At 41.7% G+C, this 23,059-nt stretch overlaps 1 protein-coding gene across 4 annotated transcripts in view; it reads right to left on the bottom strand.

The window, feature by feature from the left end:
• The window catches only part of ZNF827 (zinc finger protein 827), a 253,072-nt gene that overhangs the window by 186,698 nt on the left and 43,315 nt on the right, over positions 1 to 23,059 (bottom strand). For all 4 annotated transcript variants that reach the window (XM_020978295.2, XM_020978297.2, XM_020978296.2 and 1 more), the window contains exon 3: positions 9,353 to 9,525. In XM_020978295.2, coding sequence (XP_020833954.1) covers positions 9,353 to 9,525 — 173 coding nt within the window. The remainder of the gene's footprint in view (positions 1 to 9,352; positions 9,526 to 23,059) is intronic.

Here is a 23,059-nt window from a genome sequence, read left to right as displayed (position 1 = left end):
TAAACTAGTTCTCATTACATATTTCCAAAACATCTTCAAAGAGTTCTTCTACAATACAAACAATAGAATCAGGGAGATAAAAACCTGAAACATGTCATAGCTATGATCTTAAAAAGAAAGGCAATAATCCCTAAACATAAGTGAACCCATAGAGGTTATGCAGCTCATTCATACAGTCAGGAGGATAGGTTTTCAGCACGCAATTCATTAGGAGAAGCATCATGTATTCATTCTAGTCATGTCCAACTCCTCGTGGCCCCATTTGGGGTTTTCTTGGCAAAGATACTTGAGCAGTTTGCCATTTCCTTCTCTAGCTTATTTTATAGATGAGGAAACTGAGGCAGTCAGGTTAACTGACTTGCCCTGGGTCACACAGCTAGTAAGTGTCTCAGGTTAGAATTAACCTACTGACTCCAGGCCCAGCATTATCCACTGAGACACCTAGCTGCCTTAGAAGCATCATGGAACAGTGGGAAAGGCTCTGGATTTAAAAATCATAGGATCATAGATTTGGAGGTGAAAGGGACCACAGAAGTCAGATCTAATTCAACCTGCTCAATTTTCAGATGAGGAAACTGAGGCCCAGAGAGGTTAAGAGTCTTTATTCAAGATCATACAGATTAGTAAGAACAGAAGTAATATTTGAATTCAAGCCTTCTATTTCCAAAGTCCCCTATCACCTAATTACAGAACACAGAACATATACACTTCATCACTCTAGTTTAAATACCAGTCTGCCATTTTGTGGCCTTGAGCAAGTAAGTCATCTGTAAGATGAGGAAATGGGACTAAACTACTTCTAAGGCTCCTTACAGGTTTAAATCTAAGCTCCCACCATTTTTTGACTGGATCTACCTAGCCTTCCAAGCAACTAATCCCAGCTGGTAATCTTAGAGCAATAAATAATCATAAACCCAACAAACTATCCAATTTACATAATAATTAACTAAGGTCAGCATAGGTACCTTGTCAATTAATTTCCCTGACAACAATAATACTTCGCATTTATGGAACACCTTTCACCCAGAGACTTATGTGTACTTTGCAAATAGAGTCTCATCATTTTCAAAACACTGCTCCATAGTTAACGGTACTGGACCAAGAGTTAAGAAAGCTGAGTTCTAGGCTCAATTCTCTCCCTAGCTCATCATGATACTAGAGGCAAGTCATTTTATGTCTCTGGAACTCAGTTTCCTCTTCCGTAAAATCAAGGAATTTAAAATGTTTGTTACAAGGGAAAGATCACTATAGCTAAGGGAAAGGAATTTATTGGAAATAAATGAGATGCAAAAGGCATTAATTAAACTTTAAATAAACTAAATAAAATCAGAGAGCCAGATTAGATGATGAATGCAGTCTACAAGGAAATGAAGTGGGCAAGGGCACTTCACCTCACTGGGCCTCCATTTCCTCATATGTAAAATGAAGGATTGGAGTAGATGGCCTTCCAGTCTTAAATCTCTGAACCTATGATCTATCACATCTTTCAAGGATGTGGAAATGAGAAGAAACACAGTATAGAGGATAGAGAAGGCAGTCTGTGAGACAGGAACACCTGGGTTCAAGCACTGATTTGATATATGACCATGGTCAATCCCAGGCATCTCTGGGAGACTATAAGTCACCCTTTAGGTGCCAATCTGCAGCCCCCATGGAGGAACATTTCATACCTTGATTTCTCCAGTTGAAGGAGGGGGAGGAGGGGGAGAGGGAGGGAGGAAAGAAAGAAGGGAGGGAAGGAGGAAGGGAGGGAAGGAAGAAGGGAGAGAAGGAGGAAGGGAGGGAAGGAAGAAGGGAGGGAAGGAAGAAGGGAGGGAAGGAAGAAGGGAGGGAAGGAAGAAGGGAGGGAAGGAAGAAGGGAGGGAAGGAAGAAGGGAAGGAAGGAAAAGGGAGGGAAGAAAGAAGGGAGGGAAGGAAGAAGGGAGAGAAGGAGGGAGGGAGGGGAGAAAGATAAGAGAGGGAAGGGAGAGAGAGAGAAGGGAGAGAGAGAAGGGGGGAGGGAGAGAGGGGGAGGAGAGAGGGGGAGGGAGAGAGGGGAAGGGAGAAGGGGAGGGAGAGAGGGGAGGGAGAAGGGGAGGGAGAGAGGGGGGAGGGAGAGAGGGGGGAGGGAGAGAAGGGGGGAGGGAGGGAAGGGGGGAGGGAAGGAAGGGGGGAAGGAAGGAAGGGGGGAAGGAAGGAAGGGGGGAGGGAGGGAAGGAGGGTCAAGAAAAAGCAGGGAAGGAGCTGTGGGAAATAATCCCATTGCAGTATTCCCATTTCATCGAAGGAGAACTTCAGATACAAACACTAGTGTTTTACACCAAAATCACACACAAAAATCCATGTAGAATGGAACTAAGAAGCTGGGATTTCTGACTCAGAGTCTGTCTCTGCCCATTCAATTTAAATCTCTCACAGAAGCAGACTTTTCCAAATGGAGTATAACTAAGCCTCAGACTCCAAAGTGTGGCATATGAATAGAATGCAGACTGCTGCATCTGATTCTAATCCACCATGCATACTACCTGCAGAGGTTCCAGGGAACTTTTTCCCCCCTCCTGTTCGGGACAAATTTAGTGCTTGAGAAAGTGAGGAAATAATTGCATTGGCCTGAGCCAGGCTTAATGCTGGCAGGTGCTATGTAAGCTTGTAAGCTCCCCCATTCATCTTTGCCAATGTACTTCAGTCCTGACCTGTAACACCCTTGCTATTTCAGTACTGGCCCTCCCTTGAGCAGAAACTGCCAATCGAGGAGATTTGCGCCAAATTGTTTGGGTAGTTGTGTGATCTGGACAAACAAGCAACAGATTGGAATGAAAAAAAAAATCCATCTCTTTTTTCTTTTTTTTTTTTAATTTCTGAGCAAAAGGGATTTGAACTCCAGTTTGCAAAGGTTAGAGGCTCATTCATTAACCCACTCTGCTACCTGGCCCTTCTGCAGAGATTTTCTTTCCAAGACAGCAAGTTTTACTACAGCTGTTTACACATTCTGAATGCAGTCCAAAAGCATTATTCACCAGCCAAAACATACTTTTAAATAATGTTAAATGACCAACAAAAGCAAAAGAATTAAAAGTTAATGGTGAGATCCTGTCGCTACAGCACCCCACTGTGGCTTTTGGAAAAAAACAACGGAGGACGCCCAAGTTCCCCCAAACAGGAGTTTAATAACAGAAATAGCCACATGAACAGCTATCCCCAGTAGTAGCAATGTTCTGCTAATTAAATGACAGACTTTTTCAACCCCCCACGCCTTTTCTTTGTGGGAGGGGCAGAGGCATCTGTCAGAGGATGTTAATACCGTCTCTTTTATTTTATGACAATGAGCTCTCCTAAATCCCGATAATTTCCATTTGGTGTCTAACAACGTCTTGAAAATCCAATTCAATTTCCTCCACCCCATTCTTGCTGACCCATCCTCCTCTGAGGCCCCATGGTACCGCCCCCCAAAGGCATCTGACAAAGGCAGCTAGAATCATGCCCTAAAACGAAGCGGTTAAAGGTCAGGCTACAGAAAGCTTCCAGCCCCCAGGGGAGTGCCCAGTGGGGCAGATTCCATTTCAGCGGTGTCCGGAGGAGAGAAAAAGAGAAGTGAGCTAATCCAGGAACAGAGCTCCGAAATCAGCTTTTAGTGGAGGGGAGTTGCTTAATGTGTTGAAGTCTGGACTGAAAATAGCCAGAGGACTTGCATTTTATAAAAATGGGCTCTTGAGTTTCCTAAGTATATGCCATGTTTTGTTCTTCCTCTATTTAGGCTTGGGAAATAAACTATTGTGTGACTTATTATGACTCCAATGAACTGTTGGTAAAAATCTGTCCTTTCAAGGGAGAGGTGGTGGACTACGGACGTGAAATGAGGCATACCATCTGGTATGCCTAACTGTACCTCTGTTTGGAGGGAGGGTTCTATTGGGGGAGAGGAAGTGTCATTGATATAAAAAAAAAAGTATCAGTAAAGCACTCATTTAATTTGACAAAGAGAATGCTTCCTTAAAAGTGTGAAGAAAAAAGCAATTGATTCTGCTTTGACTTTCTGAGCTTCCTTGTTAAGCCTCCCATTCCCTCTTGCAATGACTTCGCATTACCTTGGGTATACTTCACTGTGAACATTTATTTCTTTCCTCAAGCCTGCCTCCATGAAGACAAGCTCTTGGAGGGCTCTTTATAGCTCCATCACCTGGCCTAGAACTGTTACCCAATAGGTAGGTGCTGGCTGATAGGAACTTTTTTCCCCAAAGTGGGGGTATTTGAGGGGGTGAAGTCAGGGATCCCATGTCGAGTTTGGCCTTTGACTTAAAAGAGTATCTCACTGCTTCGAAAGCTCTCTGGGCCTGTCGCAGCAAAGCAGAGCCTGCCTAAAATCTTTTCTTCCTTCTGACTCAATATGTACAGCCTCTTTTCCTTTCTTCAGCGTGCTGGTCATTTTTCTGAACAGCAAATACCACACATCAAAAGGGGTTAGGAACAAGAGAGACCTCTACAATCAATGAGTCCACCTCCCGGCCAAGAGAGGGCTTCATAGCTTTCAGCTGCTATGGCCAGAGACTCACACTGTGGCAAAGTTGAAAGGGGCCTCAGAGATCATCTAATCCAACTGCCTCGTTTTACCAGGGAGGAAAACTGACACACAGGGAGAGGTTAAGTGACTGTGACTTAGCTTGGGCATAAAAGCTGTCTGTCTTCAGGTACCTGAAGAGCTGTACCATGGAAGGGGGTGGGACGTGTTCTGGACTCTGGGACAATGAAGTTGTGAAAACAACCACCTCAGGTATAACAACTAATGTTCATAGAGTGTTTTAGGATTTACAAAATGCTTTACACACATTACCCCAGTTGCTCTGCACAACAGCTCTGGGAGGTAGATACTATTTTACATTTTATAGATTTACAGGAAACAGAGACTGAGAGGAGTAAAATTACTTACCCAGGGTCACACAACTCTTTGGTGACAGAGCTAAGTCTAGAACCCGGGTCTTCTGACTTTTAGTTCAGTGTTCTTTCCATTATACCAAATGACAGCATGAAACAGTAGCTAGGGCACCGGAGTCAGAGATGTGGGTTCTAACCCTGCCTTCGACTCTAGCAGCCATTATATGACTCACTCACCCTCTCTGTCTCAGTTTCCTCGTCTGAGAAACGAGGGTTGAAAATACCTCCTCTATCTCAGAGAGGTGTTGTCAGGATCAATTGAGAATCTGAGCATGCCACTTTTCAAACTTTATATATTTTTATATATTATATATTAATATATATTTTATATATGCTTTAATATTGTTTTTATATTTTAATATATATTTTATATATAGTATCATATATTACCACATATGTATATATTACTAGGATTATTTCTGCAGGTCTCCCTTTATTGGGTTCAGCTTTAACTTAAGAGACTATTAGGTAGCTTCCCTCAGGCCCATTCACCTCGGAGGGTTGTAAAAACATTTCATGAAGACAGGAAATAACCCCAAGAAAACTAGAAATATTACTAAATGTACTTCAAAAGGTGGCCAGGAGAGGGATAGAGGGCAGGGGAAGGGAAGTGTCCGATTTTATAAACATAAATTTACATGTCCGCTTACCAAAAGCCCAAATGAATTGTAGCCTAATAGATTCAGAGACCATGAGTTTGAATAAACTCATCATTTCACACAATTGCTTTATTGTACCAGTTATTGATTTGTTCTGAGAGCATTCTGAATCCCCATGACCTCCACGGACCCTGCTGCTCTCAACTGCAACTCAGCGATAGCCTAGAGTCTGTCCTGGATCATCAAGGCATCAAACCCATCTTCCTCTAGTTTCAGGGTCAATAGTCCTTTCTTTTAAAACTACAGCTTTATAAATAGGCTGGTTAAATGACCTTGGGCTGAGGCAAGGCTCCCAGGTTGCTGGGCCAAAGTCAAGCTTCCTGCTTAACCAATGCTTTAAATTAGCTAGATCTCAATTCTAAGCACAATATACTATACAGTATCTAAAAGGAGTTTTTGTGATAACAGGCACTTCTTGCAAGCCATTTCTTTCTAATTTAATCCTCACTGTACACCTTTAAAATCTGAGTTCTATTGCTTTGAAGGAGGAAGGGGATCTAGACCATGAAGTATAGTACAAGTCGACTTCTACTCAGAGCCTTCTATTAACCAAATGCAAGAGAGGAAGAAACTTCACTTTTAGGAGAAAGAAGTTAAAAAAACCAAGATCACATTTGGGATTCAGTTCTTAGAAGAATGGCTTCCAGGGTAAGTCACAAAATTTCAGAATCTCAGGGCTAAAAGAGATCGCAGACACTAATGCAGGGAGTCTTCCCCTCCCCCCACCTCAAGGCAATTGGGGTTAAGTGACTTGCCCACAGTCACACAGCTAGAAAGTATTATGTGTCTGAGGCTGCATTTGAACTCAGGTCCTCCTGACCTCAGAGCTGGTGCTCTATCCACTGTGCCACCTAACTGTCCTAATACAGGGAGTCTTAACCTCTTTGCTGTCCCAGACCCCCTAGGCAGTCAGACAAAGGCTATGGATGCCTTCTTGGAATAATGTTTTTAAATAAGTGAAAGAAGTGTTAAATTTCATTTAGAGGTTAGTAAAACAAAGATGTCATTTTTTTTCTCCCATCCAAGTTCCCAAACCCACTGAACTATATCTACTGACCCTTTGGGGGTCCCCAAACCCCAGACAGCGAAGCACTGACTCAGTGGAACACCTGGGCTAGAAACCCCTCTAATGCAGATAATGAGCTAAATTGAAGTAGGATGCCACGCCTTCCCAAGGCAGCCCATTCCACCTTTGGGTGGCTCTACTGGTGAGTAATTTTTGCCTTGTAGCAAGCCTACATCTGCCCCTTGACAGCTTTCATATACTGCTCACTATTTGGCTGGTTCTTCCACATGAAAACCCTTCAGTTACTTGAAAACTGTTCTCCTGTCTCATCTCCCTAAGTCTTCTCTTTTCCAGGGCATACAAATTTGGTTTGATTCAATTAAATTCAAAAGGCATTATGGCACCCTACTATGTGCCAAATACCATGTTAGGTACCAGAGACATAAAAAAAAAAAGAATGGGTCCCACTACCAAGGATCTTAGATGCCCCTGGAATTTTTCCTCTAACCAACCCTCAAAAGGCACGTCCTTGAGGCCCTTTGACATCCTGTCATCCTCTGAAAAGTATTCGGACATATTTATCAACGTTCTTCTTAAGATGTGAATGTCCTGCTTCATATTAGGTCTGATCAGCAGGAATATCACCACCTTAGTCCCGGATATTATGACCTTCTCATTAAGATAGAGTACAATCAAATTAGCTTTTTTGGGCTGTAGTATCATATTATTGACTAATGTTGAGCCAACAGTTCACTAAACCCAGATGATTTAGCTGAGGAACTGCTTTCTAATCATGACTCCTCCATTTTGCATTTGTCAAGATCTTTCTGGACATTGACTCTGTCATTAATCCATTGGCTATACTTCAAAGTTGGGTATTACTGGCAAATCTGATAAGCCTGCCATCTATACTTTCATCTAAGTCCCTGTTAAAATTGTTAAGTAGCATAGGACGATAATGGGTACCTGGGAAACTTCACTGAAGACTCCCTCCCAAGCTGGTGTTAAATCATTAACATTGAAACTCTAAATCCAGCAACTCATCCCTTTCCAAATCTACCTAACTTTACTATGGCAGTCCACTAAAGGCCTGTCAAATGCTTGGCTAAAAGCTAGGTAAACTGTGCCTACAATGCTCCCACATTGTAATGGGTCAGTACCCATTCAGCTTCATTATTGGTAGCTTTCGTAGCTTCAGTGTTAGAACCATGACCATTAGTATTCAGGGTGATCATTCTAAGATCCTGCTGTATCTTAAATCAACAATTCCATATATTCTAATAATCTCTACTTACTGAGGCAGGGCAGTAGATCAATGAATTTAAGAAAGATATTCAACAAGAAAATATGAAACAAAGAGGTTTTCTGGCAATAAAGAATCCAGAAAGACCTTCAAAGATCACCCCATCTCTTGCCCTTGATTTTTAGGAAACTGAGGCTCAGAGATTAAGGAATTTCAGCTGGAATTAGAATCCAGGTCTCTTTTATTCTTAGCTCAGGGCTCTTTACCTTGCACCATACTACATCTTTGAGCTATCCAGAAAATTAACGTAATTACAACATCCCTAACCAGTTTAATTAGACCGGATTTTTCAGCCATATCCCCACTACTGAATAGTAATCATTATCAGTAGGGTCATGAACGATCTATGTCAGATTAAACTCTAATTGATTAGCCTTTCTAAATCATGCACCTGAGTAGAACAGGACTGAATTCAGTTCTCTGCAGCCTCTCCACGGGCACCATAACAGAATCATTAATACCTTGTGACTGGACAAGCTCTACTAGACTATGAGCTCCTTGAGGGAGCAACTTATCTAAACTGTACATCCAGGGCATGTGAGAAATCTTGATTGTGGTGGTGGCTATTAATGGATTCCAAAGGTATCTGTGACCATCAGGGAAGCTCACTTCCAGCAGTAAGAAAAGCAAACTAACTGTACTCCCAGTCTCATAAGAAAAGACTTCTCATGGATTTCAGAAAAACCTGGAAAGATTTACATGAACCGATGATGAGTGAAGTAAGCAGAAGCAGGAGAACACTGTACACAGTAACAGCAACACACTGCTCTGATTAGCTATAGACTTAACTCTTCTCCGTAATACAACGATCCAAGACAACTCCAAAAGACTCATAATGGAAAATGTTCTCCACATCCAGAGAAAGAACTATAGAGTCTGAAAGCAGATCAAAGCCTAATATTTTCAGGTTTTTTTGGTTTTTTTTTCCTTATTCGTGGTTTTTCCTTTTTGTTCTGATACTTCTTTCACAATATGACTAATGTGGAAATATGTTTAACATGATTGTGTACGTATAATCTATAACAGATTGCTTGCTGCCTTGGGGGGAGAAAATTTGGAACTCAAAATTTTACAAAAATGAATGCTGAAAACTATCTTTACATGTAATTATAAGAAAAAAAATACTATTGGGGGGGGGAGACTCCTGAGATGCCAGGCCTGGAGTCAGGAAGATTCATCAATCTGAGTTCAAATCTGGCCTTAGACTCCTACTCGCTGTGTGACCTTGGACAAGTCACTTAACCCTCTTTGTCTCAGTTTCCTCATCCATAAAATGAGCTAAAGAAGGCAATGGCAAATCATTTCAGTGTCTTTGCCAAGAAAACCCTAAATGAGGTCATGAAGAGTCAGATAGGACTGAAACAACTGAACAACAACAAACATGGTTAATCTGTCATAGAGCATCTGATGCATGTGTGTTCTTGAGGGCATCCCCCCTCATCCCCCACCCTGTGGTCCTGTTAAGGGAGGGCTTACCTTCATATGGGATTTGAGATTGTCCTTGCGGGCACACCGGAATGGACAGAGAGGGCACTGGTGACTTTTTAAACCGGTGTGAATCACCATGTGCCGCTTCCAGTAACTCTTCCGTTTTATAACCAAACCACATATCGGGCACTGGAAAGGTTTTCCTCCTTCTTCTTCTGGGGCTTAGAAGAGGGAGAAAGGGAAAAAAAAGTGGGGGAATAAATTAAAGGCATTCATTGTTGGTCTGCTTTCAGTGAGTTATAAAAACCCCCAAATGAATTGGTCTTTTCTTGCCATTTCATAAACTTCATTTGCGATAAGATTCCATCATGGATTATTTTAGTGTGTTCATTCAGTGGCCTCCTGTCTGGTTCCATCTTCTCACCCTATCATCATCCTGTCTTTATGAAAAAATTCCTGCCCCCAGGTCTGGCCCCCAAGGACCATCATTAGCTATGTTGACCAGCTTGGAACATATGCGCTTCATCTGGCTTGCCCTTGACCCCTGCCTGGTGATCTACATGAACCTGGAGATTGCCAACTTCTAAGGCTTAGCCTCCTGAACACTGTAGAGGTACCATCACTGAGGAAACAGGTGTTCCAGAGGCTATATCTAAATTTTTAGATAAGGATAATGGAGAAAGAAAATAAAAATCAGATTGAACCCACAAAATCGTCCACGGCTCTTGTGCAGAGCAAAGCATGCAGTGTCACTAGCCTCACATGCTGAACTCCAGTCGAGAATGATTCCAGAACCCCTGCTGTCATATGCTTGTTTGGGTATGGCTGGAGCAGATGCTGCTGCCACGTTAGCCATCAGGGGGTCTCCGGGTCAGGCCTTGCTTCCCCCACTTTCTTTCTGTTCTTCTGTTTGCCCCCAGAGGCAATAGGCTGCCCTCCCAGGCATGCAGACTTGCAGCCCGGGCCCCTTTTAGGAGAGGAGGCACCTAGCCCTGTCCTTCAGCACACACCAGCCGCTCAATAAGTATCTGTGGAATGTTCAAATGAAAAGTTATGCAAGGCAAATGGTGAATGCTTCCATTTCGCAGAAAGAACTGCCTCTGTGGGACAAAAATAGGAAAACTTCTCCCCCAAAAAGAAAAAAAAAGTGTGTCTGCCAATGCTTCATTCAGCAGTCACAGCAAATCATGCTGTCCAATGCCATATCCGACCTTGCATTATTGGTGTATGAGAAGTGAAAAAAATCTCTAGCTAAGGACTCTGAGTTTTCTCTGTTAATTACCAGGAATCCGTAATATTTCCCAAGTGCCTAATTATAAATTACCTCATTGCTTATTTATTATCTTCTCAACCATTAGTCTCTACCTGCAAAAAGCTATTCAAATTGCAAGGTCTCCAGTGAAAGGAAAGGAACTGATAAGAGCTCAAAGATAATGCGGAAGCATTCCAAAATGCCACTGTATTCCCTGGCTGTGTGGAGAGGTCGGGTGATCCCTCCTTTTCTGATTTAAGCAAGCTGACTTAGGTTCCACCACCAGCTAGACAGCGAGTATGCTTTCTAAGAGTGCACTGATCCAGACTGCCCCAACTTCTTCAGCCTAGGCCACTTGCCACTGAAGATGGGTCCTCCTCCTACTTGCTTAACAGGTGACTAGAGAAAATATCAGTGTTATTACTCACTGAAATTAATCAAGATGGGAAAGAAGACTTTACAGAAAGTTTCCTTTGATCCAGTCATTATTTTTCTCCCATCACCTCTTCCCTTTCTTTCTCCTTTCTGCCTCCTTGGAAAGTTCTGCTTTGTGGTCTCACCAAGGTAAAGTGATATCCAGATTACTCTAGGGCTATGCTTGGGGAACACAATCTCTGGGAAGTCCCACAGCCCTGGAAAGGATCTGAGGACAGGCCTACTCACAACAGACTCAGACTTAGAGCAAGAAGCGGCTTGAAAGGATTTATGCAGCCCCTTGATTTTACAGATGGGGAAATTGAGACTCAGAGAGGTTATGCAACTTGCCCAAGGCCAGTAAATGATGATCATGATGATGATGGTGATGATAATGATGAGAGCATTTATATAATGTCTTAAGGTTTGAAAATCACTTTACAAATTTTATCTCATTTGATGTAGGTTATTATCCCCATTTTACAGATGAGGAAACTGAGGCAGACAACGGTTAAGGGATTTGCCCAGGGTTACACAGTCAGTAAGCACTTGAGGCTGAATTTGAACTCAGGTCTTCCAGACTCTAGGTCCAGCCCCCAATCCATTGCACCACCTAGCTGTCTCTGTGCCAAGTGAGCAGCAGAGTTGGGATCTGAATTCAGGGCATAGGATAATAGGCTCATAGATTTAGAACTGGAAGAGATCTTAGAAATAATTTAGTTCAACCTCTTTATTTTACAGATGAGGAAACTGAGTCCCATGTAGTTTAAGTGACTTGTCCAAGGTCACTCAGGTAGAAATAAAGTTGGGGTTTGAATCTAGGTCCTCTGATCCCAAGGGGCAGCTAGGTGGTACAGCAGATAGAGTCCTGAGCTTGGAATCAGGAAAACTCATCTTCCTGAGTTTAAATCTGGCTTTAGACACTTACTAGATGTGACCCTAGGCAAGTCACTTCACACTATTTGCCTCAGTTTCCTCATCTGAAAAATTAGCTGGAGAAGGAAATGCAAACTACTCCAGTGTCTTTACCAAGAAAGCCTGAAATAGCTCATGAAGAGTTGGACACCACTGAAAAACAAATAAACAAACCTGATTCCAAATCCAACATTCTTTCCACTGCCCCACACTGCCTCCTACAGATGACAGATTGTGTATAGCAGAGGTCCAGGGTAATTTAGCTGGGAAAGTTTCATTACCAGATTTGGGGGGCCAAAGAATTTATGAAACCCATCCAGTAAAGCATGAAAGAGTTGAAAATGGCACTATGTGATGAAGACAAGGATTTTTTCAAATTATTAAGGATTTCTATACTAATTGCTCTGACGAGGATTTTAAAGACTCACGTCTACCTGCCATTTTCTATCCTACACTGAGACTGCCAGGAGACGTAAGACTGAACTTCAGGTTACACATTCAGAATGACATAAAATAAGCCCCTTCGTGGCCCAGTGGATAGAGAGCTAAGCTTGGGGTTACAAAGTTCATCTCTGGCCTCAGACACTTGCAGCTGTGTAACTCTGAGCCAGTCACTTAATCTGTTTGCCTCAGTTTCCTCAACTGTAAAATGGGGTCCAGTTTCCTAATCTAAACATGCGGACATTAAGCTAGGTGACTTCTAGGACCTCTTTAGCTCCATCTATGACCTATATGACCCTTTTTCTCCCCCTCATTAACAATCTACTTGATATTTCACATGCATCCTATCTGAACACAATTGAATTTACTTTATCTTCCATGATTAGATTTAGGGAGGGACACTTGGACTCCATTTAAAATAAACTGTATGCACGTGCTACACAAATTAGGCTAAATTAGGCTATCTTGATAATCTGGGTAGTTTTAATGGAGAGGAACTTCCTTCAAACACTAAAATACAGGATGATATTGCCCAGCACAGCAAGACCAGAAAGGAAGGTGACAATATCCAGATCAATAAAGGTTAACCACGTGAAGATTTGAGCCAAAGCTTGATATGCATATGAATTCTTCTACAAGATTTGAGGTTTCAGCTTGCAAACGCTAGTTCTGAGGGCAAGGGACCACTTACTGATCTATTCAAGCCATTCATTCTTCCAGCACCCAGAAGTGTTCTCGGAGTTACTTCCTACTAAATTCTGAGCCTCAGGCAACATGACCACTTATTCAGGAGTGACATTTGTTCTGGGTGTTGGGTATCTGAAGTTGGCAGTGGGTGTTCATTTAAAAAAAAAAAGACTGACAGGTGGTTTACCTTGTTGAACAAGTACTTAAAACATCCTGTTCCCTAGTAGGTTTCATTAAGCTGTATCATTACGTAATAGATGGGAAGGCACAGTCTCCAACATTTACAAGCTGTGTGTTATCACAGGCAGGAATGTCAGACTGTCTAAATTAAAGTGATTTTCCTTAAGGTAAGTCTGATCAAGTCAGCCTTCCCTCCCCCAATAAACTCCCATGACTCCCCATTACCCCTAGGATCAAATATAAACTCTTCTCTTTGGCATTTAAAGTTCTCCACAAACTACCTTCCTAACCCATCCTACCTTCCCAAATCTCTTAAACATTACTCCCCTCCAGGGACTCTTCAGTCTAGCCACACTGGGTCTATTTGCTAGTGTTTATACATCTCCCATCTCTGTGCCTTTGCACTGGCTGTACCACATGCCTGGCGTGCTCTTCCTTCTCACCTCTGCCTCTTGAATTGCCTAGTTTGAAAACTCAGTTCAAATGCTTCCTTCTGCACAATGGCTCTCCTGGTCCCTCCAGCTGCTAGTGTTTTCCCCTCTAGTGTTACTTTGTGTCTGCTTTATATTTGTGGTGTGTGTATGTGTATACATACACATATATACACAGATACACACACATATATAGATACATACTGTTTTGTCTATTACCATGTACATGCTTTATATCCTTATGAGTATAAACACACACACACACACACATATATATACACACACATATATGAACTTTAATCTCTCCCACTAGAATATAACTTCCCTGAGGACAGAAACTGTGTCACTTTTGTATCTCCTTAGACTAAGGCATGATATAGGTGCTTATTAATTTCAAGCTTGCTAGATTGAGCCTCGGTTTCTTCATTTGTGAAATGGGGATAATAAAACCTACAGTATCTCCCTCCTGAGGTTGTTCTGAGTGCAAACTTGATAATGTTTACAAATCTAATTCAATTCAGCAAATGTTCATTAAGCATCTAGCAGCTGGTGGGGGTACAAAAATAAACCAAAAAAATAGTTCCTTTAATGAGCTTACATTCTACTTATTGAGGGAATAAAGTATACACACATACATATGTACATCTCTACATAGATCTCTATACACACATACTCATATAACTAGATAAAAAGTTCTTTTAAGAGCTAAAAAATACTAACAAGTGGAGGGATCAGTAAAGGCTTCACTGCAGGGAGATAGGTGATCCTTGAACTGGGTTTTGAAGGAAGTTAGCAGATTGATTCTGAGAGACAGCTATAGTAAGGAGAACATTAAGGCACTTTGCTAACTGTAAAGGGTAGTGTGAATGACCATTATCTTCATTATCATCATCATCATCATTATAATAATAATAATTATTATTATTATTACCAGTGTTGCCAAGCCAGATTCCATCAAATAAAAAGGAAATGTGTATATATATACATTATACACACACACACATATATATATACACACACATACACCCATATATATATACACATATACATGTATGTACATCCATGCCCAACATATATACACACACATACATATATATACACACACATACACATATATATGTGTGTGTGTGTGTGTGTGTATATGTGGGGCATGTATATACACACATATACATGTATCTACATCCATGGCCAACATATATACACACACATACATATATATACACACACACACATACACACATATATATATATGCATGTGTGTGTATATATGTGTGTGTGTGTGTGTGTGTGTGTGTGTGTGTGTATATGTAGGGCATGCATATACACACATATACATGTATCTACATCCATGCCCACAAACAGCCCCACCTGGATGGTGAAAGCTGGCATGCAGCTCCAGTCTAGCCCTGGCTCTAAAAGCATAAGACTCATCATAACAACAGAACAGACCTTGACATTAGCCATAAGTCACTCAGGCATTCATTGCCTGCCCCATTACTATATTGGCTCTCCTTTACACGCCAATTTAAGGTTTACAAACAGCTTTCCTCACAACATCGTGGTGAGTGTGGAAGGTGCGGGTTAATAATCATTCTCTTTTACAGAGGCCGGGACTATCCGGCCCTCCCTTAGCCCAGGGACCAAGTGTTAGGGTCAGGTCTTCCGATAACAGAGCCGGGGTGTATCGTACTATCTAGGGTCTCATTCTGTCAGATGGACATTAGAACCAAAGGTCTAAGAGGGCTAACGAGCAGTATGGACTAGGGAAAACACACTCCCTCTAGAAACTGAGGAAGCGAGTTCAAACCTGCCTCGGTTACTACATTTTACTTCTGTGACCTTGGGCCAGCTGCATCGCTTCTCTTGGATTCAGTTGACTCCTCTATAAAATAAGGGGATTGGACTCTAAATAAAGCCTCTAAGGCACCTTCCAGCTCTAAATGTAGGATCCTGAGAAGCCAAGGATAAAAGTGGTGGACACAATCAATCACTGAGGTCAGAGAGAGCTCACTTCAGCCAAGACTAAGGCAGGAGTCAATGGTTTGGGAGAAGAAAGGCTCAGAGCTCAGGCCTGGCAGGGAGATGCTAAGGAGGGAAGAGAAAGGGAGTGAAGAAAGCAGCTGGGGGAAAGGACAGAGATAGATATTCTGGTGCGTGGACTACTGCAATAGTCTGCGGGTACATCTCTTCCCACTCCAATCTACCCTGTTTGGCTGTCAAAGTGATATTCCCAAAATTTAGGTCTGACCACATCACTCCCTTACCCTCCCATCCCCCAGTCCTGCACTCAATAAATTCTAGTGGTTCCCTATTATCTCCAGGATCAAATATAAAATCATCTATTTGGCATTCAAACCCTTCACAACCTACTCTCCCTCACCCTCACCTTTCCAGTCTTCTTCCACTTCAATATGAAATCTAGTGACACCAGGCTGCCTTGTTCCTCAAATAAGACACTCTATCACCCAACTCCAGGCATTTTCCCTGGTAGTCCCTCATACCTGGAATGTTCTCCTTCCTCAGCTGCACCTCCTAGCTTCCCACGCTTCCTGAGATAAAAATCTCACCTTCTACACAAAGCCCTTCCTGATGCCCCTTCACTCTAAGGCCTTCCTTCCCCTCTGTTGATTATTTCAAATTTCTCTTATATAGGGCTTATCTGTACAAAGTTGTCTGCATGTTCTGTCTTCCAGTAGAGTGTGAGCTCCTTGAAAGAAAGGACTGTCTTTTGCCTTTCTTTGTATCCCCAGAACTTAGCACAGTGCCTGGCACATGGTAGGTGGGTGCTTCATAAGTATCTACTGACTGCCAAGACAATGCATAGTTTCAAGTAGGAGGGGACAGGGCCAGGTTTGCAGAAGGTGAAACAACATTGGACCTTGGGTGAGGAGAAATGATACCATATCTGACTGCCATTTACCTGTTGTGAGTGTGACTGTGGTGAAGTCACTTCCCCACTCTGAGACTCTGGTTTCTCTTCTGCAACTTGTAGATACTATTTTGCACCACCCAGGGCTACTGTGAGAAAAGTATTGTATAAATTTTCAGCCATTATGGAAATATTATTAAATATGTTTTAGAAATATGATTAAAATAAGCCTAGAATTTCAAATGAAGGAAGAAGGTAGTAACAGTTTGATAAGTCTCAGGGGGAGTGAGAATGTCTCCAAAAGTGCACAAGATTGTGTGTGAATCAAACTTATGTTAACGCCCACAAAAGAACCCAACCTGTTTGCACACTGGCAGATAGGACTTGCCTACACACAGAGAGAAATTTGATTCATAGCTTAAGGAGACATTTTTAAAAAGTGCTTTTGCTAAGGTTCAAAAAAAATAGTTAAAATCCTTTTTAAAAAACACTTACTGAGTTAGTACACAGTGAGTTATAAAGCAATGTTTCAACAATTACTACATAAATGGAAGTACAAAAAACTGAAATTGGATGCCTGTAATCATAATGACCAAGAAGCTTATCCCTGAAGCACACTACTGAAAATGCACCTCCCTCCTTCCTTTATATGTTGTTTCCCCTCATCAAAATGTGACCAGGAGCTAATTTGTTTCATCCCCAGTGCTTAGCACACAGCAAGCACTTAATAAATGCTTTTCCAGTCCATCTGCAAACAGGAAGGGAAGAGGACTGTATATCTGCAAGAGTCTGGAGATGGGTTGGTTGGCTTTTGGAAAAAAAGGTGACAGAATAACAAAAGATATCAATACCTTTTTTTAAAAAGCAATTTATGACTGTGGAAGAAGAAAACTGAATGAGGATCAAGGGACAAAGAATCACAGCAGGGAGTCAGAGTGGCTGAAAAGCTGTTTTGATACTTCATACGTTGAAATACATTTAAATCTAAACACTTACTAAGCAAGCTGAGCTGGTTGGACTCATATTCCATATGGGTTTGGGGGTGGTTGGGAGGGTGTTTGGTCCTCACCTAGGATTTCATCCATGTAGAGAATTCCGGAAGCATTTCTCTCAATGCAAATCAGCCACTGTTATGCCATTTAAAATCCTAGAGAGTTATCTGGGTCACTAAGAGGTCAAATGCCTTGCCAGGGTTACCAAGCACAATATGAACCTAATTCTTCTTTACTCTGGAGGCCAGCCCTCTATATTGCTCACACCATGGTGCCTCTCCAATATTGTTTTTCACAAAACTTTTTTTTTGGCGGAGGGAATTGTATAAACTGGAATGAATAGGATCATGGTATTTAGAGCTAAAAGGGACTTCTGAGATCCTCTAGGTCAATCCCTTCACTTTACAGAAGGGGAAACTGAGGCCCAGGGAAGGAATGTGACCTTTTCAAAATGAAACAGGTAGTAACAGATTTAAATGTGAACTCAGGTCCTGTGCCTCCAAAATCTAGGGTTCTTTTCACAGTAACTTTATAGAACAACCTCACTTTACAGTCAAGTCCCAATAGGGGCAGCCAGGTGGCACAGTGGATACAGTACCTTGCCTGAAGTCAGGAAGACTCATCTTCATGAGATCAAATCCAGCCTCAGACAGTTACTAACTGTGACTTCACCCTGTTTGCCTCAATTTCCTCATCTGTAAAATGAGCTGGAAAAGGAAATGACAAACCACTCCAGTCTCTCTGCCAAGAAAACCCCAAATGGGGTCATGAAGAATCAGACACAACTGAAATGACTGAACAACTACAACGTCCTAAGAGATTCAGTGATTTACCCAAGGTCCCATAGGTTGCTCTAAAGTTTGCAAGCCAATTTCCTCACAACAACTCTTTGAGGCAGGCAGTGAAAGAATTTTTGTGTGTATTTTCTAGATCAGGAAACTGAGACGCAGAGAGATGAAGTCAATCAGTAAGTCAGAAAGCCAACTTTTGAACCCAAGCCTCTCCTGACAAGTTCGACTCACCTTCTACTATACCACACAAACAAGCCACTTTCACTGAATGTACAGACACACCATTTATTGATAATTATTTTAATTCATCAGTTTTTAAATCACTAAGTGTTTGCAGTAATATGGCATGCCTATAATTTGTTTTTGATGCCTGATTTAAGTTTTCCTCTGTATTTGGAAATGCCTCATCTTCTTTGGGTGGCTGGGTGGATGAGATTAATACTAGCACCTCCTTCACAGAATTGGTGTGAAAATCAAAAGGGATAATATAGGTGAAGTGTTTTGCAAACCTTAAAATATTATATACATGTTATCTGCTATTATTGTTTACTTTTTCAGAAGGTCAAAATCAAATCAGTATTTTCTGCATAAAAGTCCTAATACACACAGGGAGACCTAGAAATCCAGGTCCTGGGCTGCTCTCATTCTATGCAGCAACGATCTGTATGTCCCTCCCTCCATTCTCATCATGGAACAAGCCACAGCTATTATGATGGAAAGAACAATGGATATAGAATCACAAGATTTAAGGGCCCTAGGAGACTAGTTTAAGGAATTTAGAGATTATTTGGTTCAAAGGCTACATTTTCCAGACAAAGAAACTGAGGCCTAGAGAGGTAAGATTTCCTCATCCCTGGAAATATCTCCCTGCTCACCTTCACCTCTTACAGTTTCATTCATTCAAGGCTCAAGCCCAACACTCCATCCTACAGGAAAGTCCTGATCATCAGAAAGGTTAGTTTCCCTATCAGTTCTGTCCCCAGGGGGAAGTAGGTGGCTCAACGGCTGTCACAATCTCCATTCAGGGGCTGGAATCAGAAAGAGCCAAGTTCAAATCCAGCCCCTGACACTGCCTACTTTTGTAATTCTGGGCAAGTCACTTGACTTTGGCCTGTCTCAGTTTGCTCAACTGTAAAATGTGAATAATAATAACACCTATCTCACAGGCTTATCAAGAGTATCAAATGCGTTAATTATTTGTAAAGTGCTGGCGCACAGTAGGTTGCTGGATAAAATGCTTGTTTCTTTCCTTTGTCTACCCTAACTTTGTGTTTACTTTGCTTAGAATTTGTACTTATCTGTATACATTTACAGCATATCTCATCTTCCTTTTTGTCTTTGTATCTTTTCTCCCTCCATGGCCCAGTGGGCTGTGTTTAAATATGCTTACTGAATCCACGTGAATTAAATTGCCCTGTTCCAGGTCACATCAGTCACAAGCCCTGGGGACTGACCCTCAGTTCTCCCCAGACCCAGAGCTCTCTCCAGTCCCCATGAATCACCTAGAATTTGAGTCCCCATTCTATCACTTACAACGGAAAGAGGAAAAACTCATGTCACAGCCCAGAGGCTTGGTCTTCTCATCTGTAAAATGATATAAGAGAAAGTGGGGGCTGAATTTGGATGAAATCTGGGATTCTATTATTCTAAAATAGAGGTTGAGGACTTTAGAGTTGGAAGGGGCCTTGGAAAACATCCCTAACCCCCACATCCCCATCAATTTACAAATATCCACTTGTTTTTCAGTCATGTCCAACTCTTCATGACCCCTATTTGGGATTTTCTTGGCAAAGATACTAGAGTGGTTTTGCCATTTCCTTTTCTAACTCATTTTACAGATCAGGAAACTGAGGCAAACAGGGATAAATGACTTGCTCAGGGTCACACAGCTTGAAAGTGTCTAAGATTGGATTTAAATTCAGGAAGATGAGTTTAAAGGAAGCTGAGTTTCTTGGCTCCAGGCCTAGCACTATATCCATCATTGTGCCATGAAGCTGCCCATTTTACAAATGGGGGAACTAGTATTAACCCAGGCTCTCTGATTTTAAATCTAGTGTCCCTTCCCATTCCATCACACTACTTCCATTACCTACCCCTACCACAGTGTTATTGAAAGGTCAGAGGTCTGTCAATAATAAAGTGCCATCTAAAGTAAGCTCCCATTATTCCAATAATTAGAAATTGTGCTTGGTTTTTTTTTTAAACTATATTGGAGAAAACAGAAGGATCAAAGAAGGGTTAGGATCCCTGTTTAGGAAGATGGGATAATAAAAGACAATAGAGAAAAAGCCAAATTATTCAACTTCTATTTTGTTTCCATTTTCTCAGGCAAAGAAAATAATCCTCAGACTAGAAGGGGTTGGGGGGGAGAGATGGTGAATCACAGGTTAAAAGCCCAAGATTAGTGAGATAGAAAGAAAGCTCCTAGCTCTCTTGATGAGTCCAGGTCACCAGCCCCAGACAAACTGCCCTCCAGGGCACTGAAAGAACTGGCTCAGATCAGACCCCTGAGCTACTGTAAGTGATCTCAGAAAGATCCTGGAGGAGAGGAGAGAAGAACAGGGCCAGAGGAGGGCAAGTGTTGTTCCCCTTTTTTTTTTTTAAGACAAGACATAAAGCAGAATTTGCAAACTTAGAGGTTAATGAGTTCAGCTTTGATTTATTAAAGAGATGGTTAATCAGCCTCTAGGAAAGGAATCAGTGATCACAAAGAGGGAGCACAATCACCATGACTAGAATGTAAACTTGTGGAGAGTAGGGACTGTTTCATCCTTTGAGCTTGGATTCTGGGTTGTCTAGCAAAGCGCCTGACACATAGCAGATGCTTCCTAACTGCCTGCTGATTGACTGATCAAACAACAGATTCTGCCAGTCTATCATCATTTCCTTCTTTGACAAGATTATTAAACCAGTAGATCAATAATTTGCCAAGATTTTGGCAAAGAATTTCATGCTATCCTCGTGGACAGGACAGACAAATGTAGACTAGAAAGAGGCATAGTTAGGTGGAGTGGACAAGGGCTGAATGACTTACGCCAAAGAAATAGTCATCATAGTGTTTGGATAAAAGTTTAGAAAATGGTCCCTGGTAAAAGTGGGGCAGCTAGGTAGGTACAGTGGATAGAGGGCCCAGCCTGGAGTCAGGAAGACTTATCTTCCCAAGTTAAAATCCAGCCTCAGACATTTACTAGCTCTGTGACCCTGTTTGCCTCAGTTTCTTTATCTGTAAAATGAGCTACAGAAGGCAATGGCAAACCACTCCAGTATCTTTGCCAAGAAAACCCCAAATGGGGTCACCGAAAGTCAGATATAAATGAAAAATAATTGAACAACCCTAGTATGTCTCAACTTTTTTTTTTAATCAATGACTCAGATCAAGGTACAGATGGCAGGTTTATCCTATTTGTAAGTGAGGCAAAACTGTAAGGGACAACTAATAACCACAGGGTCAGGATCCAAAATGATTTTGAAAATCTAGAATGTTAGGCTGCACATAGGGACAAAATGTAAAGTCTTACACTCGGGTTCAAAAAATCAATTTTATACTTAAAAAAATGGGGAAGGCATGGGTAGAAGAGAAAGCAGTTGATCTGAATAATTTAATGGACAGTAGAGACTCAACATGAAGCAGCAGAGGAATATGGCAGCCAAAAAAGCTAATGGAATCTTAAACTATATTAAGAGGCTTATTAATAGAAGTAGTCTGCAGCACTTTGCCCTAGTCAGACAACATCGGGAGTCTAGGGAAACCAGGTTTTAGGAAAGACACACATAAACCGTCGAGTTTCAGAGGAGGGTCACCAGGGAAGGGTCTCCTGTCACGCTGTATGAAAATCAGTGGAAGAAACCAAGCATGCATGGAGAAGATTTATGGGCGGCAAGATGGCACCCATTTTTAAGCATATGAAGGGCTTTCCCATGAAAAAGGAATTCGTCTTCTTCTAGCCTTAGATTAGTGGGTAGAAGTTATAACGTTATACATAGTTATATAGAAATTACAAAGAGCTAGGTCTAGGTTTCAAGTAAGGAAAAACTTCCTGAACAACTAAAGATGCCCTGAAATGGAATGGACTGCCTTGGGCTATAGTGAGTTCACCCTCACTAGAGCTCTGCAAGGAAAAGCTAGATGATGAAAAGTTGTGGGAGAAGCCATGGTTCTTCATCAGGTATCTTTTCCATGACGTGACATGAGATGTGCCTCTCAACTCTGCAATTCTATGATTGTCCATGATGCTTCAGGGCAGTTATTAGGACATCTCTCTTTTGTCCTTCCCTGATGCCTTACTGTGAAGGTAGAGGCAAGCCTGGGTCCTCTCAGGATTTAGAGAGGGAATGAAAGTTCTAGCAGGTCCCACTCAGATTGAAAGGATTTGAGGACCAGCCAGAGATTACCCCAATATTTATGGACTGAGAAATGGCCTGACTAAATTAAGAGAGGTTCATCACCAAACTGGCCAGCAAGTAATGCAGTTATCTAATCACATCATCACCACCATCATCATCATCATAGCTAACATTTATATAGTGCTAACACTTTGAAATTATTATCTTATTTGATTCTCACAACAACCCTAGGAGGCAGGTGCTACTATCACCCCCATTTTACAGATAAGGAAATCGAAGCAAACAGAGGTCAAATTACTTGCCCAATTACTAAGTGTCTGAAGCTAGATTTGAACTCCAAGCCCAGTGCTCTATTCACTGTGCTACCTAGCTGCCCCAAATTTATGAAGATTATCTACTCTGATGTGGAGGGCAATGCAATATACTTGGGCTGAGGATG

Source organism: Phascolarctos cinereus, unplaced genomic scaffold, assembly GCF_003287225.1.
Source record: "Phascolarctos cinereus isolate Bilbo 61053 unplaced genomic scaffold, phaCin_HiC Scaffold_9;HRSCAF=440, whole genome shotgun sequence".
Taxonomy (NCBI): Eukaryota; Metazoa; Chordata; class Mammalia; order Diprotodontia; family Phascolarctidae; genus Phascolarctos; species Phascolarctos cinereus.
This window is presented reverse-complemented; position numbering and strand designations above follow the sequence as displayed.